At 45.5% G+C, this 21,771-nt stretch overlaps 1 protein-coding gene and 1 pseudogene across 1 annotated transcript in view; both read right to left on the reverse strand.

The window, feature by feature from the left end:
• The window catches only part of LAMP1 (lysosome associated membrane protein 1), a 40,946-nt gene extending 19,192 nt beyond the window's left edge, over nt 1-21,754 (reverse strand). Inside the window, exon 1 of the mRNA XM_090021920.1 lies at nt 21,401-21,754. Within this exon, the coding sequence (XP_089878046.1) occupies nt 21,401-21,452 (52 nt within the window). The 5' untranslated portion in view covers nt 21,453-21,754. The remainder of the gene's footprint in view (nt 1-21,400) is intronic.
• LOC149874735 (U2 spliceosomal RNA) lies at nt 7,876-7,960 on the reverse strand (annotated as a pseudogene).
• Nucleotides 21,755-21,771: the final 17 nt, after the last annotated feature.

A 21,771-nucleotide genomic window follows, 5' to 3' on the forward strand; every position in this document is an offset into this window, starting at 1 on the left:
ACAGAAGCTAAGAACAACCCACATGAGATGTTATTGAAAGGTAAATCACAGACTACTCAAGCGTGATACTCTGGTTATAAACAGACATCATCCTTGGAGTTGGATCAGTTGTTCCCAGATGTGTTCCTGCACAGCTGATCCACTTCACTGGACAACAAAGACATTGCCTGTTGTCCTGAAGATGAGAGCCCTTGTTGCTCCCAGGGCTTTAGGGGTCCGATCCTGCAGGACAACTGAGGAATGAAGGAGCCAACTCAAGGAGCGCATCTGCAAGTAGGGGAACCACAGGGTTCTCCCATTTGCAAAGACATGCCCTGAGTTAGGGTTTTTCCCAGACATGCATATTGCACTGCCACAACCTAACCAGGGGACCCCCAGGGTGTACCTCTGTATGCAGAGAACCCAGACAAGCACTCCTAGGGCTTCAGAAGCCTGATCCCACATGCCCCAGGAACACCCTTGCAGGGGAATTCCTGAAATGCACAGGATTAGCCTTCTGAAGTGACCAGAGAGGCAGCTAGGGGCTGCCTGTGCTCTTCTCTCAAAGTCAAAACAGACATCCATTACAAAAAAGCTGCATAAGTTTTTACTACCTGTTGTCATGCTCACAATTTTGGGCAGTTGTGGCACAAGAAAGGGCATTGTTTGCTTGGACTTTGTGCTGCCAACAGCCACACTTAACACAGCTACAGGAAGAATTTGCTGGTCAATTAACAAATGCCATTTAGATATCTTGGATTACATCCAACATAAATCATTTAAAACAAGGCAGTATTTGTGTTTGAGTTTTCCATGATTTCAGTTAGAATTAGCCATAAAATGACTCTTGCTGTGTAATCTAAAGAAGCGAATTTGTAGCCGTTACAGTTTTGACAGTTGCTCTGCAATCAATTGTGTCTGCAAGGTTACCTTCCCAACACTGCAGAAAGCAACTGTAAGATATGGCATCCCTTTGGGTACAGGGTTAAAACCAGAGAAGATGCAAAACATTCAGCTGCTCATTTTGGTGGAAATATCTACCTGGTGTTCTATCACATTTGAAGGAGTGGCCAAAGGATTTCTACCAAAAGGAGATGAGACTGAAGAATATAGACTCAAAACTTTTAGTTACCTGGCATGAATGTCAAGAACTGAATCATTTTTGATGTTTTTCTAGATGTGGGTCAGAAGTAGTATGGCTAGAGGTACTCTCAAGACCTTGGGGGTGAGGGGAAAGGGATGGGGGGTGGCAAGACTGAAGCAGCTCAATGACTGAACTTTGATCCCAAGAGAAGGGAGGGTGGCACTCTATGTTCATGAAGACAGCAAAGGACAATTAAGGACACCCAAGGAAGACAACAAAACAAACCACACGATCTGACAAGGAAGAAGCTATTACTGGATTTGTGAAGCCAGTTTTAGGCAAGGCTCATTTTTAGGGTATTTAACAATCCCAACTGATCTACCAGAAAAAAAGCATTTAGACCAGTGGTTTTCAACTGTCACAATGCCAAAGAATTTGTGCACAAACTGTGATAAAAATACCACATTGACTTGTTCAGTTAAAGTAAGTTAGTTTTAGGAGGGCTCAAATAAGACACTGCTGGAATGTTGCTTGCATTTGCTAACTGCAGACTTATTTCAGCACACCTCTTTTTCTGCTTATTTAAACAAACAGTGACATGATCTTCAACTACAAGCTTAAGGGATGACTGCTTCAGCAAAGACTGTTGAAATCTGTCAGGACCAAAGTACTGATTCCATAAACTGTGGAGGTTATTTCTAGGGCCCCTGGAACGTGTTCATTTAATGACTCAATGGGATCTGATCCCCACTCTCAACAACTCCCAAATGGCACGGGTACCTGGCAGGATATGCAATTTTGGGATTGGGGGTCAGATCCTAATCATGCTATTGATACCTGCCTGTGCACCGAGAGTCTGGGATCATAATTTTGGGCTCTCTCTATATCAGCATATTGCAAGCCAAGTGCCTGCATCCCAGGGTAAACCAATGCAGTCCAATGGCTGGGACCCAACCATCAGCTTGCTGTCTGTCTCAGCCTCAGGACCACACTGGAGCTGATTCAAGACTCTGGTCGCAGTCCCCACCCTAAGACTGCAACCTGCAGATTGTTGGTCCCAACTCCAGTTCCAGACTCCCAGATGGTCCTGAGACTGGGACCAGTGTAGTCATAGTTTCTAGGGTCAGAAGGGACCTGAGTAGATCATCTAGTCTGACCCCCTGCCATGGTAGGAAAGAGTACTGGGGTCTAACAAGGTGTTCGTCTAACCTCCTCTTAAAGACTCCCAGGGTAGGGGGCAGCACCACTTTTCTTGGAAGTTGGCTCCAGACCCTAGCTGCCCTGACCGTGAAGTACCGCCTCCTGATATCTAGCCTAAATCTACCCTCTGCCAGCTTGTGACCGTTATTCCTGGTCACTCCTGGCGGTGCTTGGGGAAACAGTGACTCCCCCAATGCCTGCTGATCCCCCCCTGACTAGTTTGTAACAGGCCACTAGATCCCCCCTCAGCCTTCTCTTTTGGAGGCTGAACAGGTTCAGGCCCTGCAGCCTCTCCTCATAAGGCCTGCCCTGCTGTCCCCTGATCAGACGAGTGGCCCTCCTCTGGACCCTCTCCATGCTGTCCACATTCCTCTTGAAGTGCGGCGCCCAGAACTGGATGCAGTACTCCAGCTGCGGCCTGACCAGTGCCACATAGAGGTGGAGGATCACCTCTTTGGATCTGCTTGAGATGCATCTGTGGATGCATGACAAGGTACGGCTGGCCTGTAGGTATGGTGCCGGTTCTTCCTCCCCAGGTGCATCACTTTGCACTTGTCAGTGATGACTCCCATCCTATTCTCGTCCTCCCACCCTTGTAACCCGTCTAGGTCTGACTGTAGCCTATTGCTCCCTTCTAGAGTGCCCACATCCCCCCACATCTTAGTGTCATCAGCAAATTTGAACAGGGTGCTTTTTACCCCCTTGTCCAAATCGCTGATGAAGATGTTGAACAGTGCAGGCCCAAGGATGGAGCCCTGGGGAACCCCACTGCCCACATCCCTCCAGGCCGAAAATGACCCATCCACTACCACTCTCTGGGTGCGGCCCTCCAGCCAGTTGGCACCCCATTTGACTGTGTGGGTGTCAACACCACAGCCCCCCAGTTTCTTACTGAGAACAGGGTGAGAGAGTGTCGAAGGCCTTCCTAAAGTCCAGGAAGACTGTCCACTGCTACCCCTGCATCTAAGGATTTGGTGATCTGATCATAGAAGGCCACCAGGTTGGTCTGACAGGACCTGCCACTGATGAACCCGTGTTGGTTGCCCCTAAGCATAAAATCCCCTGCTGGTCCCTCATGGATGTGTGCCAGTATAATTTTCTCAAACAGCTTGCCTAGGATCAAAGTAAGACTAACTGGCCTATAGTTTCCCAGGTCCTCCTTCTTCCCCTTTTTGAAGATGGGAACCACGTTGACCCTTTTCCAGTCCTCTGGCACCACACCAGAGTACCATGAGTGCTCGTAAAGCCGTGCCAGGGGTCCTGCAATGACCTTGACCAATTCCTTTAGTACTCTAGGGTGGAGATCGTCTGAACTGTCTGACTTGAACACGTCCAGTCCCTCCAGAAGTGTTACCTGTCAGTTCCATGTTCTTGGGGAACCCTGACACAGGACACAGACTGTCTGACTCACAAAGAATCGCCATTTCCGCCCCCCCACCTAAACAGAAATTGATTAAGATGCAGTGAGAGACGCACCTAAAACCCTCCAGATAAGGGTGACAAAAGTGCAACAAGTGCCCTAGGTCTCATTTGCATCTGAGATGGGAACAGATGACCATTCATTTACATGAGAGATGGAGAACAGAAAACCTGAAGCAGAGACTGCAGTGAATTCTGGGATCAGCAAAGCAGGGGAGCACTGCATGATGGGGAAGCTGTGCTCCAAATGCTAATCAACCCCCACACCCAGTTCAGCATTTATCAGACCAGTTCTAATCTGGATTTACAAAGGACTTTTCCTCCTCCCTCCACACACACACCTCTAAGCAAAAGTAAGTTTATTAGGGATCTCGGGCCATACATTCCCCGGTCCCACTATGGGAGGCCTATGTAAACTTAATTGGCTACAACTCGGTTGCCGGGTTAGGGAATGCTGAGGCAACAGACCGAGTCAGAGGGGGTATGGGCAACATTTGAACAATGGTACAGGGTTCATCACAGCGTCCAGCCCGTTGGAGCCCTGTCCACAAGTGTTGTCATACTTTTCCCGAGACGACTGGTGGAAGTCCTCTCCGCAACAGGTTATGAACACTCCAATAATTGCCTTAAGTCTGTTAAAAGACTATAATAAGATCTGGAAAAGTCATGCTAAGCTAAGGCTTGTTCACAGCAAGTAAAAATCCAAAAACCCTGATGCTGCAATCTATTGTTTCTGAAGACACCAGGAGATATCCCATCAAGTATATCTGCTATCCATAGGAATGTCAAGCTGGCTCCCAAGTAGATGTTTCTTGAGTATCAATCAAGTTCCTGAGATGTTCCACCCAGATAACCCCTTGTCAATAGAAAAGACAATTTGATTTACAATATTGAGAATGCTTGAAAGAAACTGAACTGGGGGTATAAAAATCTGTAAAAGAAGCAGCAGTGTGTGTGCTGACACCACCCGCTTTCTTCTGGAGAGGCTGCAGGAGGAAGATCATCTCCCTTCAAGGATCGTGCTGAGAACTTTGACCTGTCAGCTTTGCAACCCGAGTGCCTTGGACTAGTGAGATCCCAGCTCTCTCTCTCTTTTCTCTTCTCTCTAAGCATAAATTTCTGAACTTGCACTGTACTAGTTAAGCTTGAGCTAAGTTTCCCCAAATACTTAGTAAAACCAGGGTACACTGTAACTGTTTGTGTTTGTTTTTCCTTTGCATGTCTATCGCTACTAGTGTCAATATATATTTAATCTACTTAGCAATAAATAACTTTTATAGTCATACTGGTGGTAACTGGGTAAATTTTGCCTCTTTACTTCTCTTTCCCCACTTGCTCAGCAACGCCCCTCTTACCTAAGCTAAAGATCCCTGTGAAGCCTAGAAATACTGTGGGGTCTGCTCATCAAGAGACTAAAAGATTGGGACGTGCTGAGTTCGAAACACATAAGGCGATCAGCTTGTACAGGCTGATTGACCCAGTTTGGCTCAGACGTGCCCTAATGAACTGAATGCTGGCCCACGAGGGTGTCATCTGGACACCCAGCCAGATTCAGAGGAATTCTGTTTAATTGTGTGCTTGTGTCTGACTGTGGTTATTGTTGCTCTGATGAACTGATTCTTGGCATATGAGGGTGTCAGCCTGTCCATGCTGATCAACCCGGCCAGGTCAGGCATGTCATGGTAATCTGTGTGTGTTTGTGTGTATGACTGATTTGGGGACTGGAGGAACCCAGCCCCACTGAACTGAGTCCTGCAAGATAGCTCCACTGGGGGTGAGGGCTTGCAGAAGGGAGAGATACAGCTCCATAATAGAAACACAAGCAACACAAGCAGCACATTGATAGAATTACCAAGACCCTAGCCCTAATAAATGAGCACACCCCAAAGTAGCGGGCAAATCTGGTAACAGAAGCTCCCCAACTAGTTCCTTGCTAACCCTTGGCCCAGGTGTGCCTCCCCTGGGGCCTGAGGGGGGGCAGGGGGCCTAAGGCTGGGACTGACAATTGGCCAATTGTTAGTCCCAGGCCTGGGACCACACAAGTGCTGGAGCTGGCTCTGGTTACCCTGCCTGCGTTCAACTTGAGGCCTAATGGAATCCTGTCACAAAAAAGTTACGCATCTTTTGTGGAATATTTGTGTGGCTGGTTTCCCATTTTGTCACTCCATTAATTCCTTGAATGTGTGGCAGGGTTACTATTTATGGCATGATTAACAGGTTAATTACTTCTTAATTGTAATGTCTGCCGGGGCCCACAGGATACAATTAAATAGCTTTAGAGACTAGCATGGAGGGTAACCTGATTGCTACTGCAGAATACTTAAAAGGAACCCAGTTATCCTTCCATGGGAAATACTTATTGTGTTGGTGCTCCAAACAAGTACAGTATCTCACTTCCACAGCTGCAGGAAAGATTGTACCTGCATAGTAAGAATAAGTTGCAGAGTGACCAGTCACCTGTCTGTATAGAGCAGTGCAACTGGTTTCTATTTCCATCTGTAGTCTTCAACCAAGTATGTGTTGCATCTCTTAATAAAAAAAGATCTATTTTATGCTCAGTTGCCTTTGTTGTTCCATGACCCTAGGTATTTTGTTGGTCAAATATCATTTTACAAGTTTTTGTTATTCTTTTGTATTTAATGGAGTTCTATAATGTGGAAACACAAAGGCTATCAGGCATTTCACTAGCAGAAATACAGCTCCGTGACTAATTTTGGTAAATTTCATTGAGAACATATACAATATTATAAACATACACATAGCTGGGAAAACTCTGAAGACTGGAATCACCTTTAGGTGAAGCCATTCAGTTATTCCAAACAGATCTGCCTTTTTTTTTTTCTCTCAAAAACAACTAAAACTGTTACTTGAAACAGCGTATTCATTTTCAGCTGAAAAAGTCTGATTTAAAATGTTAAAATACTTGCATTAGGTTTAAAGAAGCAATATCCAGGCAAACTTTTACTTTATCAGCAAAACTTTGCTGGGGACAGGAGATGACTGAATCAAGGGAAGAACAAGATATGTAATCTGGCAAGCATGAAACATGACTGCTTACACTGACTAATAATTTAGCTCTCCTTTAGTATTTCAAAACTGCAATTCCAGGCATGAATTTCATCTGAGAAAAACTACCCTGATTTGCTATGTGCATCTTGAGCAAACAAGATGTACAGAGTGTGTAAGTAAGACTGAGCTCTGCTCCCTTTGAATGTTTTATCTGGGAACCAAGTAAGAGCCAATTAAAAGTTCAGAGACTTCTTCTTCCCCTGCCCTGAAAGCTTCATATGGTACCCTTTCATAGGTACAGCTGACCAAGAGCTGGGATTTGCGCTACTAGCACAACCTCCTGGATATAATTTTTCCTCCAGCAGTGAACAGTCTTCCTTTAACTTCGAAGGAAAAAAAGTTCCTTTGTTGCAAAAATAAAAGCACTTGTTGACATGATTGCCGTAGTTACATATATGTTGTTTCTAAAAAGAAGGGTCCCAGACTGCTCCTCATTCGCTTTTCTTCCTACAAGTTAATGATTTACTGATGTTTCAGAGTTCCACCTTTTGGATATCCTGTTGTTCCAAAATGTTCTGTACTCTCTGGCTTGCATCCAAGACACCAAAGTTCCAAGATTAGTTTTTAAATTGTTATATACTGCATCAGATAATTTTGTTCAGCTCGGATTCATGTTTTAGGCTGAGCTGGGATTTCTCCATAGTACTCTTGTCCTTTCACTTTAAGGATAGGAGACCTCTACAAGAATCCACCTCCATTCAAATCCTATATTCTAGCCTGATTCAGCACATTATCACAGCTGCATTAGAGGTCGATGGTACTTAAAGGCCACTATGCTTTGGGAGGAGTCATGGTTTTAGGGTGGCAGTGGTAAACACTACAACCCTGCAATGGTTCAGCATATCACATCCACAGTGGTACATGCACCAAGGAATGCTATTTGCACATGCAACGCTTGCCACAAAGTTTGCATATGCCCAGAATTTGTGTAGCTCCATGAACTGGGAGAGAATTGCTCACGCTACCATTTTGCTTCCAACACCCCAAAGGCATGGAAGAGCTATGCATGCAAACAGCATACCAGTTTAGCAGGAGGTTGCAGTGCATAGTCTATTAGATTGTAGGCACTGTGCTTATTTTTTTTATTCCAGGCAGAACTGCTCCCTCAAGAGACTTTTTTTTTTGCACCGGTCCTGGAAGCACTGTAATACCAGGTCAATGCATGGAGTTGATGGAGCACGCTCCGGTTCCACCACCCAATACCAAAAAGAATCTGCTCAATATAAACCTCCTGTGGGGGACATATCAGCGGGCCCTAGGAAAACCACCTTCCAGATCATTGTGTCTCCCCTGCCAGGTAAGTATGCATGATATTAGTTTAAGGGACTGCTCCAGGAAAGATTAATTGTGTGACATGAGCAACCCAGAAACACCCATTCAGCTAGTGAACAGAGTGTGGCCTACAGCCTTAGGCCTTCTTTGCAAATGAATGAACCACTTCTTTAAAATTCCCCCTAACCACCCTCCCTCAGCTCTGGCACTGAGCACTCCTCTTTCTAGATGCAAGAAGAGATTCTCCTTCATCGTTCCCAGTGTTCCAGGTCACCCACTTCACTCTGGTAACAGCCTCTCAGCAGCACATGCAGCATTGCCCCTGGAATGACGGATGGGCAGTAACTGGATCACCACAAGAGGATACTGGTTAAGTATAAGACCAGGGTGTTAAGGTGTTGTGGGTCAGTGAATGTGGATGTTTGCTCTGATATACTACACTCTAGATATACTAACACTGTTATTTCCATGGCTGTGCACATGCTCCTATGTTACAGTGATAGTGGGTACCTGCATCAACAGCAACAAGTGTTTTTCTGTCTGTTGTAGACTACAGAAAGGATAACCTGCAGCCATCTCTGCAAGGCTCTTCCAAGAGAAGAGTTCTTGCAGGCATCCTCAGGTTTGGCCAGGCTTCTCTTCTCAGGAAGAAAAAGTACCATATTTTCTTGCATACTACATATCCCCAGTACCTTGTTTTTAGAAGGCAGAATACAACGGGGGGGTGCTATGAAGAATTTTTCCGAAGGGTGCCTGACAGTGAAAAGTAGGTCCTTCTGGAAAGACAAAATGTCCAGGGAGTATGGCTTTCCAGGAGACAGTCTGCAAAACACAGCAAGAACTTTCTGGTGTAGTAGTACAAGGTTGGGCCCTGGACCTTTGCAAGGGCAGTAGCAAGTATTACTTAAAAAAAAAAAAAAAAGATTGTTATTTATAGGAACTAGTATAAAGTATTAAGTGTCATTCTCAAGCCACATTAAGATACTACAGACTGTGTGCAGCAGCTCACTTGCTTTGAGCCAGCTCAACTGCTACTTCAGGTGCAAGTTGCATGTCCACCCCGTAGGTACTCCAAATTGCAACTGTGCATTAAACAATGGACTCTGCCCCTTCTGCTTGCTGGGCCACAGAGAAGTGGCAACCATTTGATGCCATTTCTCTGTGGGATCTGCATGTTTCTATTCCAGGAAGCATCAAATTTCCTGCTTAAGATGCACACCTCAATTTTTGAGGAAAAAGATGTGCATGGTATATGAATAAAAATAACAATCTTGCAATCTGAAGCAGGGAGCTAATGGCAACAATCAGTTTTCCAGGTGCAGTTTAGTTGCGTTCAATATGGTTTTTACACATGCTCATTATGGGTCTATCTGTATTAAATTTCCACTCTGAGTTAACTCAACACAGAATCATATCTGCAAGAGCTACTTACACCAAGTATAGGTGTAGACTATGGAGGAGATCCAAGCGCTAAGAATGCTCCACTGCTCCTGAGAAATGGCAGTCAATTAACTGCAGGCAGAAGAGTTGAATCTTGTGTTGGCAAGCTCAGACATGCGCATCAGTCTGACTTTGTGGAGCCAATAATCTTTATGCTTCAGAAAGTGCTCTAGGGAAGTATTCTCACCACATAAGTGCATGAATGCCCTCCTGTCATTTATTCAAAAATAACCCCCACAATGCAACATCAGAAAAATATCCATTTTAACTTTGTTGAGTCATGTATGTGGAAGTGTTTTATATGGGCTCTGCCATGAAATATTTCAATAAAAATCTTCCCCCAGGTTTATAAAGACATTAACTTAAACAAACCGACCAACCAACACTATTTAGGCATCCCTTTTCTATTTAAAAACTTGGAAACAGTTATTTAGTGGCTGCATACTTGTAGTTTGACAAGTCACTGGGTAACTACACCATGTTCTGTTATCTGAAACTTTGAAATCCAGAGCTTAGACTGGGATTTTCTTACTCTGGATAGGTGTAAATTGCAGTGAGTAAATTAGTTTAGACAGCTTTACGCTGCCACAGTTAGGCTGCTTCCAGATCTAGCGCAGGTACCTTTACACTGCATCAGAAGCATGCAATGTACACATACCTCCTCAGATAACAGAACATGTGCTTTTCTCATGGATAGCATTTTGGAAATAAAAAGCAGAGGGGGAGGGGAAAACTGAGGGTAGTCTAAAACAGCTAACAGGAAACATCTGGGACAACAAAACAAACCAACCAACCATCAGTGAACCACTTCAAACTTCTCATCCAGAACAGGGAGCACCTTCAGTCTTCATTCAGAAACTGTTCATGTTTTCCTAGAAAGCGTATGAGCCGCTAACCTGCTATGCTGAAGCTTCTTTCTGAGAAGGCTGTATAGAAATTTGAAATGCAGACTGCTGTGCCCAAAGTCTTAATGCCAAAGACTGATGCAACTGTTTCTTATAAATTTCTCATTGTATAAAGCCTTACCACATTTGAAGTTGAATGTTCTAGGACCAAAAGAAAGGAGTGTCACTACCTTGTTACATTTTGCATTAAGAGAGAGGCTCAGTACTATGTACTATGCAGCTTTCATTGTCAAAAGATAGAGAAAGCTGAGCTGGGGAAAAAAGGTTGTTCTCAGCATGTGACCTGTATCACAACTAAGACTATTTAAACCATAAACATGCTTTCAGGTTAGCAAGGCAAAAAAAAAAAAAATCATGAAAAAACTTAACAAGTACATATGCTTGGGACACAGTCAAGTTTTGCAAGTTTACAGTATATGAGTTTTAAGTAATCATGTATATTTCTGTATGAGAATAGTGCAGTAAAATACAAAAATAGCTGTTCTAATGAATTCCTTTTAAGCATGCAAAGGACATGAAGCTTTCAAAAGCAACGATGGCACTAAGCAATCTCTGAAATTGTTGTTTAGTAATTATATTTCCAATCATTTCAAACATACAACTTACTGGCTAAAATTAAATAACTACTGGAAAGATATGCCAGCTTAATACCAGAGGCAAGGGAAACTGCACATAATGCTATCAGATTTTTGGCATTAGACTTAAGGAGGCAAAGAAAGAGCTAGTTTTGTTAGAAATGTAATTTTCTATAGCTTTAGGCATTCTGTCTTTTCTACAATTTAATTTCAACTTTTAGAACTGGCATCATAGCCAGAGGAACAATTCCTACTAAATCAGGTTGCTGGCAGAACACAAGATACTGGTTACAATGAGCACCAAGAGGTAGTTAGTAGGCCTGTGGAAAGTGGTAAGTATTTGATTTGGATTCAGCCTATGTGGAGGGAGAGTGATTTAATTATGTGATTCGAGTCACCATCCCAATTTGATTCAGCTGAATTGAATTTGAAGATTTGATGCCAATTTGGAGATTTGGCTGTAGACTAAACAGGCAGCAGTCCTTGACCATGCTGGACATAGCTGCCTCCAGCTGCTAAGTCTGTTGTGGTGGGTGAAGAGGGGGGCAGACAAATGTTCCCACAGAAAGGGAGGTATTGGGGCCGGGACAAGTTGCCCAGCCAGGGGCGAGACTTGGGGAGGGGGGCTCCCACCACTGCATGCCACCTGTCCGGGAGGGCATGGGAGTGGGTGTGCCCCCAGATCTGTACAGAGCGGACTGGGCCAGGCTACGCTCCAAGAGGCTAGCTCCAGCTGCCTGCCACCAGGCTGCACTCTGCAGGGCAGGTGGAGCCAGGGCTGTGCTCCACCTGTCCCACAGAGTAAGGTGGAATTGGGGGAAGGGGGGGGGGGGGCTGCAACCACTCTAAAATTCCCCATAGCTCCTGCCACCAGTACCGCTCTGATCTGGGTGCATGCACCCGCTCCCATGCCCTGCCACTGTTTGCAAGTCAGCTTGTCTGGGAGGCGTGGGGAGGCTGGGTAAGCAGCGGGGAGGGAGTAGGCCCCACTCCCAGTGTCTTCTGCCACCCATCTGGAGCGCAGCCTGGCCCAGCCTGCCTCATGCAGATCTGGGGGCACCCATGCCCTCCCCAGCTGGCTGCACACGTGCTGCTGAATCTCCTTCAAACTGAATTGGCTATTGAAGCTTCGCACAGCCCTAAGTAGTCAGCTGCATTAGTCTGAAGTCAGACAGAAGGCAGGGAAGATATGCTTCTTATAAATTAAATAAGATACAGAGCACCAACTTTTGTGAGCTCAAGTTCATCAGATTCATTGGCTACATCATTGTTTTTGCCATCTTCATGCTCTTTAGATGCATCTGATTAAATGAATTCAAGCTCACAAAAAGCTAGTGCTCTGTATCTCTTTTAATTTATAAAGGTGCATATCTACTTTGCCCTCTACTATTAGCTGTATCCTCTCCAGTACAATTTAGCAAGGCTATTTTACCAAGGGGCCAGCCCTTAAGTCCACTGTCAACTCACATGTTTGAACCCAAGAAGCCCACCTCAAATTGAAAATAAGGATTAATGATCTACTTGGCAACTGCATGGCTACTTATTACACTTTCAGGAGTTTTAAGTATGCAAATACGCCACATTTCTTCCAAAGACAGAAAAGCTGCAGACCATGCCAAATGATTTAACACGCTAAGGATCTGACAGCCGAGATGATACTGTATAGCAGAAGCCCTTCGTGACTGCATTAAAACGAGCATGCTCAAGTAAGCAATTGTGCCAATGATATTAGGGGCTTGTATGATGCATTGCTTGAAACACAGTGTACTACTTAAGGTTTTTTTTGGTTTTGTTTTTAAAGAGTCAAGAGCTTTAAGATTTAGATATAAGATTTCACAACAAAGTTCCATGACGTTCAGTCTGAGGTCTGCTTTCCAAACAAAACTAAGTAACAGCTGCTATCCCTCAATATGGCCTGTAACAGGGACTCAAGCAGGAGCCCTGTTACTTAGACAAGGTCAGGTCAGACTGACCCAACAATGACACCTACCAGGTGGGAGGAATTACACACCCAAGACAAGATCGACTGATTAGCCCATGAAAAAATGGCATAAAACTGGTGGCGGGAGACAGACTGATCGCCTTTGGGTACAAGAAAAAGGTGAGAGGAGACAAGGAGCCCATCTGGTGACCTGGGAAAAGATGTCGGGACTACGGGACCTGAGACAAAAGATGTCAGGCAAGTTGCTTACCTTACTCCTCAGGCAACCCCAGTGAGTGTAAGGAGAGCTGACACAGCTAGCAGCTCAGCGGGGGAATCCCAAGTAGTGATAAAAACCCTGGGACGACAGGTGGGCAAGAGGGTCCCAAGCTGGACTAAGCCCTGACCCTCAGATCCACAGCTTTGCCACATAAGGCGGTGCGGAGAGCAAGAGGATAACCTAGACTGCTCCCGGCACTCAACAAAAGCTAGAGGCATGGGGAATGTGCCTTGCTAATAAGACAATTAGCACTTAGGCCGTTCAGCGCTACATCGTAACTGGAGAGGCATCCAGTGTTGCAAGATCTGCTGGCAACTCAGACATGTCTCACTAACGAGGTAACTGGCAAGACTTCTGTTTTTGCGCTACTTTTCTTTGGGAAATAAACTTGCATAAAGTATGTACCATCTGGGCGGTTTTATTCGATCCTTAGCCATAAGATCTCCTTTTTTCTTCTGATCTAAATAGCGGCAGACGAGTACAGCAAGGAGACGCAGCTAGGATCACCCTCCCACTCACAAAGTGGTGCATTGGTTGGGAAGCCAGTCATTAACAAACCCCAGCAACATGGACACACATGTCCCAACGGACTGGCAGCAGGCACACAGTATCATTCTCTGGCTCCTGCAGGGGCAACAAGCTCAGCTGGAGGAGATTGTAAGGGCGCATCCCCAAGAAGCAGAAGCACGAACCTGTCTTCTCTCCGCAGCAGGATTAATGTGAGGAAAATTGAGGCACAGCAGGTGTCACTGGGGAGAGTGGGTGACAGGGCCAGACTTCCCCGGATGTCCCCAGACAACAATGTGGAAGCATATCTAGAAGCCTTTGAAAGGACAGCCACAGCTGCAAAATGGGACCCCAGCAGCTGGGCATCATGGATTGGGCCCCTTCTCTACTGTCAAAAGTTTTGGGCCTGGAAGGGAATGGAGGGGGCTTGTCCCCGCCCGCTAGCACAACTGCTAAGGGATTTGGCAGAATGGTGGTTACAGCTGGAGACTCATACCCTACAGGAAGTGGTGGATCTCATCGTCCTGGAGCAATTCCTGACTGATCTCAGTAATAGCTCTCAGCAGCGGGTGCAATGCCACCAATCCAAGACGGTAGAAGAGGCTTCACAGCTTGCTGAGGATTATGCTGCTGCTGAAGGGGACAGTGAAGCTCCAAGGAGAGACCAACCAGGAGGTCCAGCACCGGGAACTTGACAAGGAACACCTAGCCAGTCGTGACGGGGTGAAAATACCCAAAATCCTAGAAGGGAACTTTGAATCTGGGACTCTAAAGAACTGACATGCTACAGATGTGGGGAAAAAGGACATCTCTCCCAGTTCTGCCCGTGGAAAACCCAGACTGAAACTTCTGTCGATACTATACATGATGAGAAAATGGATTGTAGTTTTGGATGACATAAGGGCCCAGGGCTGTCAGAACAAACCAGTGTTCGAGGTAAAAGTTGGAGACACCATCATACATACATGGGGCTTCCTATATCTATGAACGCAAGACTATTCCGCTTACCGTACTCAGTCGCACCAAAGAGATTGCCATGGGTCTAGCCAAAACCCTACTCCACCCCAGGCTTCTGGGAGGAGACTGGCCTTATCTTGAGGAAGTCATTGCTCGAGTCATCACCAAGAAAGGTGGAGAGTGGGACCAATTCTCTGGAATGGTCCGCTTTGGGGATCCTAAGGAAGGCAAGCAAGATAACTGAGATATGGAACAACTTATAGGCAAGGAGTATTTTTGGGATGAGCAAAGACAAGAGCCCCTGTTCCAGAATATCTGGCAGTCTCAACTGGCAAAAGATGAAGGAGAGGTAGTGGGTCACCAGAAAGCTGAGCAAAATCCCCAGTATGAGATAAGAGGCATCCTCTATCACAGTGGTCTTCAAAGTGGGGTGCGCGCAAGACAAGCCATTGGGATGCGGGAAGAAAATATTAGAACTTCTATTTATATTTATTTTTTAATCTAAAAAAAAATAAGAAAGAAATTAAGCTTTACTAATATTTAATATACAGCTTGACACTGGCGCCTTCACTCAGTCCATACGTCAGACAGTCACGTATCACATACGGCATGTGAGGTATCCTGAGGGAAGAGTGGAAGTTCCATAACGCAGAAGTACGGTAGTACAGTGTACTGTGGTCTCCAAACTTTGTACAGCGTTACACTGAGTAGTACATGTCTATAATTTATAAATAAATATACATATATTGGGGGTGCATGCTCAAAAATTTTTTACTGATAGGGGTGCGTGATCAAAAGAGTTTGGAGACCACTGCTGTATCAGGTGGACAGCCAAGAAGATGGGGAGGAGAGGAGCCAAGTCCTTATTCTCTGCATGTATTGGGAGACCCTGCTGAGGGTCGCCCACGCACTCCCTATGAAAGGCCATCTAGGATGGGATAAGACGGAAGTGCACCTGAAACAGCAGGTCTTCTGGCCCAGCCTTTACAAAATGGTAGAGAGATTCTGTGCAGAATGCCCCGCATGGCAAATGACCAGAGGGGCGAAACCCAGGAGGGTACCCTTGATATCAATGCCCCTCACAAGATGGCCATTTGATCATATCGCCCTAGATGTGGTGGGGCCATTTCCTCAGAGCAGATCAGGGTATCGATTTATTTTAGTAATAATTGATTATGCAACCCGCTTTCCTGAAGCAGTACCCCTGAGATCAGTAACAGTTACAGCCATAGCTGGGGCTCTGCTGAAGTGGATTGCATGGGTGAGTGTTCCCCATGAAATCCTTATGGATCAAGGAAAGAATTTTATGTCCAAAATCCTAAAAGGAGTCTGCCAAGTTGAGGATTAAGCAACTGCACACCTCCATCTATCACCCTCAGACCAATGACCTAGTGGAGTGTTTTAATCACACCTTGAAAGGGATGATTTGGGTCTGGGGGATCCCCAGGAGTGGGACACCATGATACCTCCACCAGGATCAGCTTTATTTGATTCTTAGCCATAAAAGACCACTGATCTCCTTTTTGCTTTTGATTTAAATCATGACAGGCAAGTACAGTGGGGAGACGCAGCTCGGATCACTCTCCTGCTCACATGACTGAACACCCCAACAGAGAAAGCCAAATACAGATTGCTATGTATTTCACGCAGCTATTGTGTTAAGTGTGTACTTTAAATCTGGGTTAGGCAAATTCCCCTGCCCACAACCACTCTTGCAAGTCAGTGATTTCCAGAAAGTGATTGTGAGAGGACAGTGGTTAAGCAACATATGCAAAGCAAGCACTGAAAACCAATACACCATTGCACTGACAAGGTTCAAAACTGCTAGACTAAAGTTGTAAAAAGGAATGTCTGAACATTGCATCAAGCACTCTGAGAATCCCATTCTCCTCATTTTGTTCTCAAGTCCAATTACTAAATATACTCTTACTAATGGAAAATTTAATCTCTAAACATTCAGATTTTTGCAATTGAGTCTTTCAATACAACAGCGTACATGAATGTATCCTTCTGCATGTTTCAGCAGCAGCAACCAAGAGAAAAAAGTAAGTTCTTCGTCCTTCACTGCACCATGCTCCAATGTCTACCATGCTCACTGATGCTGTAGGTCTCTGCTACAAGTGCTCAATAGGAAATACTTATCAAATGTGTAAAATGTCACTAGATTAAACAGGCCACTTTTAAAGTTTGAGTAAAAAGTTTCCAGTGTCTCGGACTTACTGTTTTAAGTATCTATGCAATCAAGGAGATAGTGTGCCGACTGATATTCTTTCAGTTTGTTAAAATGTGATTCTGGCCATATGTTTATCCTGTCTATATTTTACCATTCAGCATTGTGTCATTTGATTGAGGTTTGCAGCTATGTTTAAAGGGTGGTATTCTGTATTGTAGACAAACCCTACAGATTTACTTTTAAGAATTCTTCAAATCAGATTTTTTGTGATCTTATGGTCTCTTTGGCAATGTTAAAAAAAAGACTGAAATCTGGGAGCAGCTGTCTAGAGAATTCACTTGATGAAAGGGAGTTCTCCAGCCTGCAGGCAGGCAAAGGGAGAGGACATGTTAGAGCACCTGCTACAGCCATTTTCCACCAGCATAAGATTCACTTATCCCAAGCAAGGCTGACGCAGGAAAGACTCTTCTCCCCTTCCCCCACAAAGTTCTACAATTAAGTAGCTAATTCAAGGATGACACTTATGTAAATTACACATCTATATGGCAATGATTGGCCAATGATACCACAACTAAAAAGATTAGTCCGTTTTTATCTTTCTTCCTCTCTGTTTTGTAACACCAATCTGATCAGTGAGATACTGCCAAGAACCAGTCCAATAGCTATGTCAAAGCTCAAGCAGTTAAGTGCAGCAGGCATCCATGGCCAATGACTGCTGAATAAAGCCAGAAAAAAGTCTCCTCTATTCAGTTCCACAAGACATTACTAGAAGGTCTAGCTGAAGACTCCATAGAGGCTCCTGATGCAGAATATGGAACACCTTAGTGAATTAAGCCCTAGACAGGATACAGCAGCCATACAGATAACTCCCATCATTAATACCACCAGCTCAGCTCCCCTTCCTGGTCAGGTAGAAATTTTAATATAAGTAACTCTCACACTACTTTAAGGAAATTTGTTAAAGTCTCTGAAAGCAAAGTTAGGTATGAGTAGGTGCTTAAGCTACTCTAGTAGGTGCAGTAGCCAGCACTCTATTTCCATTACAGCTTCCAACTTTGGTTACACTAGGGAAGCTGAACTGGTGTCAGTGGTAACACGTCTTTGCATAGTTTTGCTATTATTGACGAGACTTCACAATAGTTCCTGTGCTATACAGTATTTCACCTCAACCAGGCCTTCATCCAGAAGCAGTGTAGAATTACAAGTTTCAATGCCAGGGCCACATTTTTGTCTTGTGCATTGTGTTATATTAAATAAAACCCAATTCTCTTGGCTCTTACCAACTCATGCATACATTTTTCCTGTCCTCCCCAGCTCTTCCAAATGTGATACTGCAGTGACTTTTCACAGAAGCTTGTGATTTTTTATGAAGAGGCTTTGTAAATATTTCAAGACCTGTGCTTCTTAACAAGACATCAGAAGATTAAAACTGACTTGCTATGGACTCATGTAAGTCCTAAAAGCTAAACATGAAAACAACTGCCTGGGGCTAAGGCAAGTAACCTACTCCCTTCCACATACTGCCAAGTTTCAGAACAATTATTATGGTGGCATCCCTGGACCCTAACCAGAAATTCAGGTTTTAGCTAGTAACCTCTGTCACTGGTGTCTCAAAGAGGAAGCCCTTATTGAACCCATCTAGCTGCTTGGAAGGCAACAGGAACTATTCCTACTATAAGCCCAGAGGCCTTAGTGGAAGAAGGGAACCGTTGTGTTATTCTCCATCTTCTCCCATCCTTCATTGCTGTTTTTTCTTGTTATATGTTCTGAATATGACAGAAGCAGTATAAGAATATATAGGAACTGCCATTTACTGGTCAGACTGTAGGTCCATCTTGCCTGGTTTCCTGTGTCACATGGTGGCAGAGAGCAGATACTGAAAGGGAAAATTAATAGGGGATGACCAGGTTTTTTCCCCCGCTACCATTCCTCTCACTTGCAGCCTCCAGCAGTTAGTCTAGGAAGTGGTGACTCAGAAGCTGTGCCCCTAATTCTCACTAGCTCAATAGCTACTGATGCACCTTTCCTTCAAGAATTTGTTTAATCCCTCTTTTGAATCTGGCTAAACAATCAGCTTCCACAAAACCTTGTGGCAATGACCTCCACACTTATAATTACATGCCGTGTGAAAAAAATCCTTTCATTAGTGTTAAAATGACTGTCTACTAGGCACCATGGGACTCCAGAAAGATAAAGTGAAAACAAAAACTGTAACTTTGCTAGTGCTGAGAAACCCACCTACACACTCCCGATGACACCATCCCAATCAGATCATACTGGTAAGTCTTCTGCAAGCATAACAGCTTGCAGGCTTTAAAAGTGAAAGATGTATAGAGCTTGTATTAGCTTTAGGCACCTCTCATGAAGTAGATCTTAAAAGACACTGAGCTCACCCAGGCACACCTCAAACACTCAGCAGCCACATCTCCAGGCTAGCTTGCCACCAGGCTGGCACAGTTCATGCCAGGTGTGTATTGTACAGGCACCTGCACAGAAGCCCCAGCCTGGAGAGCTACAGCAGCAGTTCTCAATCTTTTTAGATTCAAGGCCCCCTCTCATAAAATACCAATTCTTCACTTTCACTCTACTTTTGACTATGGAAAAATAACAGAGCAAGTCTTGTGGCAAAAAACTCGGAAAGACCACAACCAGTCAGAACAGCTCAGGCACCGGCAGATTCCTAGTTGAAATCTCAGGGTGGGATCTGGTGAACTGTGGCTGCTCATTGCTATGGTGTAGTAGCACTGGGAGGCACTAATCGTGATGCAGTACTACTGTGCAGTAGTGTCAGAAAAAAAAGAAACGTGGGGTATGACTACATAGTAATGTCAGTTACTGTGCAGTCATTTCGTACTTGATTATGCAAGTACTAAAAGCACAGTAACAACTGCGCAGTCCACCACTCGTGTAGACGTGGCCTGTGTGTAGGGGTTTGCACCTCTAAGGCTAAAAACAGACCTTGTTTGCCTGGGAACTGATTTTCCTAGCCTTCAGTTCATAGTTTTATAGTTGGTAGGGTCGAAAGGGACCTGAGCAGATCATCGAGTCTGACCCCCTGCCCTGGCAGGAAAGAGTACTGGAGTCAAACAACCCTGGCTAGGTGATTATCTAGCCTCCAAAACAGACAAGGAAAAATGTTAACTTGAATAAATCACAAGTATGTAGTATGAGTTCAGTTGAACCATTCACAGGTACTTAGGGCATGCAAGGTCTGGATTTGATGCAGCACAAAACCCTCAAATGAGAATTAAACCCAGCAGTCTGTTAGCAGGGGTATTTGGAGGTGCACTTGCACTCCCCTCCGATTTCAGCTCCATCCAAAGTTTAAAACCAACTGTCCCGCAGCAACATTTTTAGTCAGGCAGCACTGAGGAAACCATTTCACTTTATGGCTCATTAACAGGGATCCTGGTTTTCTCTGATTTAAAAAAAAACTTTTTTAAGTCTGAAGATTGAAATTTAACCCCAAATCTACATTTCTCCAAGATTAAAATTAAACAAGACTAATATATAGATATCTACCGACAGATCGAGATAATGCCATTTCATTTTAATCATGGAACTATGTGGATTTGGGGTTACTTTTTTTAACCTGAAAATTGGGGATTTTTTTTTTAAATTAGAGAAAAGTAGGATCCCCGCTCATTAATAATCTACCTGTTTCCTTCTAAGCTCTTCAGCCCATGGGTGCGAAGGCTCCCTTCTTTTTAGCAGCCTTCATGTTCCACCCTTCCAGCCCAGGCCGGAAACGCCAGCAGCCCTGCTCTGAGCCCGTAGGCTGGAAACCCCTGACTGAGAAGCGAGTTAGGTCTGTGATAGTCTGGGCAATTACAACATCTCAGTCACTCTGCCATTGGCTATGAGGGAATTTAGCCTGGGACATTTTCAGACAGCAGAATTTGAGCAGAGCAGAGGCACTGCCCTGTCTTGGCCCCTAGGTGCCCTCCCTCATGGATGCCGATCCGGGACCAGCCTTTCGTTTACCAGCTGCTCCTGGGAACAGCAGCTCCCCCCTCCCTGCCTCACAGGCAGCTTTTACCTCCCTCTAAGCAACACTCCTATTTTTTGGCTTGGCTCCTAAATGAGTGAGTGAGCAAAGCTTCTTATTTCTCCTCCACAGGAGAGAGTTGCGCTGGGGCAGCATTTCTCAGGCCACGGGTCATGATTCACAAGTGGGTTGCAAATATATATATGGAAGGGTGCAGAACAAGCTTTAAAACCAGATTCCCCTTTAAAGAAGAGAAAAAACCGAGGGTTTTCCCTTGCTGGCTGGCAGAGCTCCAGCCTGTGAGGCACTGATTGGGGACCGTCGCCTGGGGGTGGGGGGGGTGAGGGGCACTGGGTCGGGAGTGGCCAAGGATGTTTACAAGTGGGTCCTGGTACATAAGAGGCTGAGAGCCGCTGCTCTGTGGAACGAGGTCCCTCTCCCTCAACACGCCCCTCTCCGCAGCCCCAGGTCCGGCCCAGCGGGGCACGGGCTAATAAAACCAGCCGTTCGTGGGGGGAGCCGCCCCCAGCCCAACGGCCCCTCCCCCCGCGCCCCCATTGGCTCCCCGGCGCGGGCGTAGAACCCCCAGCAGGGGCCCCCCGGCCTAGAGGGGGGAGGACCCGCCTCTTACCGAGCAGCGCGGCAGCAGCGGCCAGGAGCACGGGAGCGCGGGGCCGGGCCATGGCGCAGGGAACGGAGCGCAGAGAGCAGCTGAGCCGAACAGAGAGCTCACCCACCCCCCGCCTCTGGAAGCCGGGCCGGTCATATGATCGTTGACGTCACCGCCCCGCGCTATCGTCACGTGACCCGCCCCTTTTTACCGGAAGGGAAACCGGTAAGAAGGGAGGGGGGGATAATTAAAGAAGCAATCTCGCGAGAGCGGCGCCGTTTCTCACAGTAGCCCCACACTAGTGGTTAACGCAAACCCTGGAGAGAGGCACCCCCGAGCAAGGTGCCCCAAACCCGGCAGCACCGGCGAACCCATTGCTCCTGAGCTTGCGT

The sequence above is a fragment of the Crocodylus siamensis genome, chromosome 1 (genome assembly GCF_052110815.1).
Source record: "Crocodylus siamensis isolate JL-2025a chromosome 1, ASM5211081v1, whole genome shotgun sequence".
Taxonomy (NCBI): domain Eukaryota; kingdom Metazoa; phylum Chordata; order Crocodylia; family Crocodylidae; genus Crocodylus; species Crocodylus siamensis.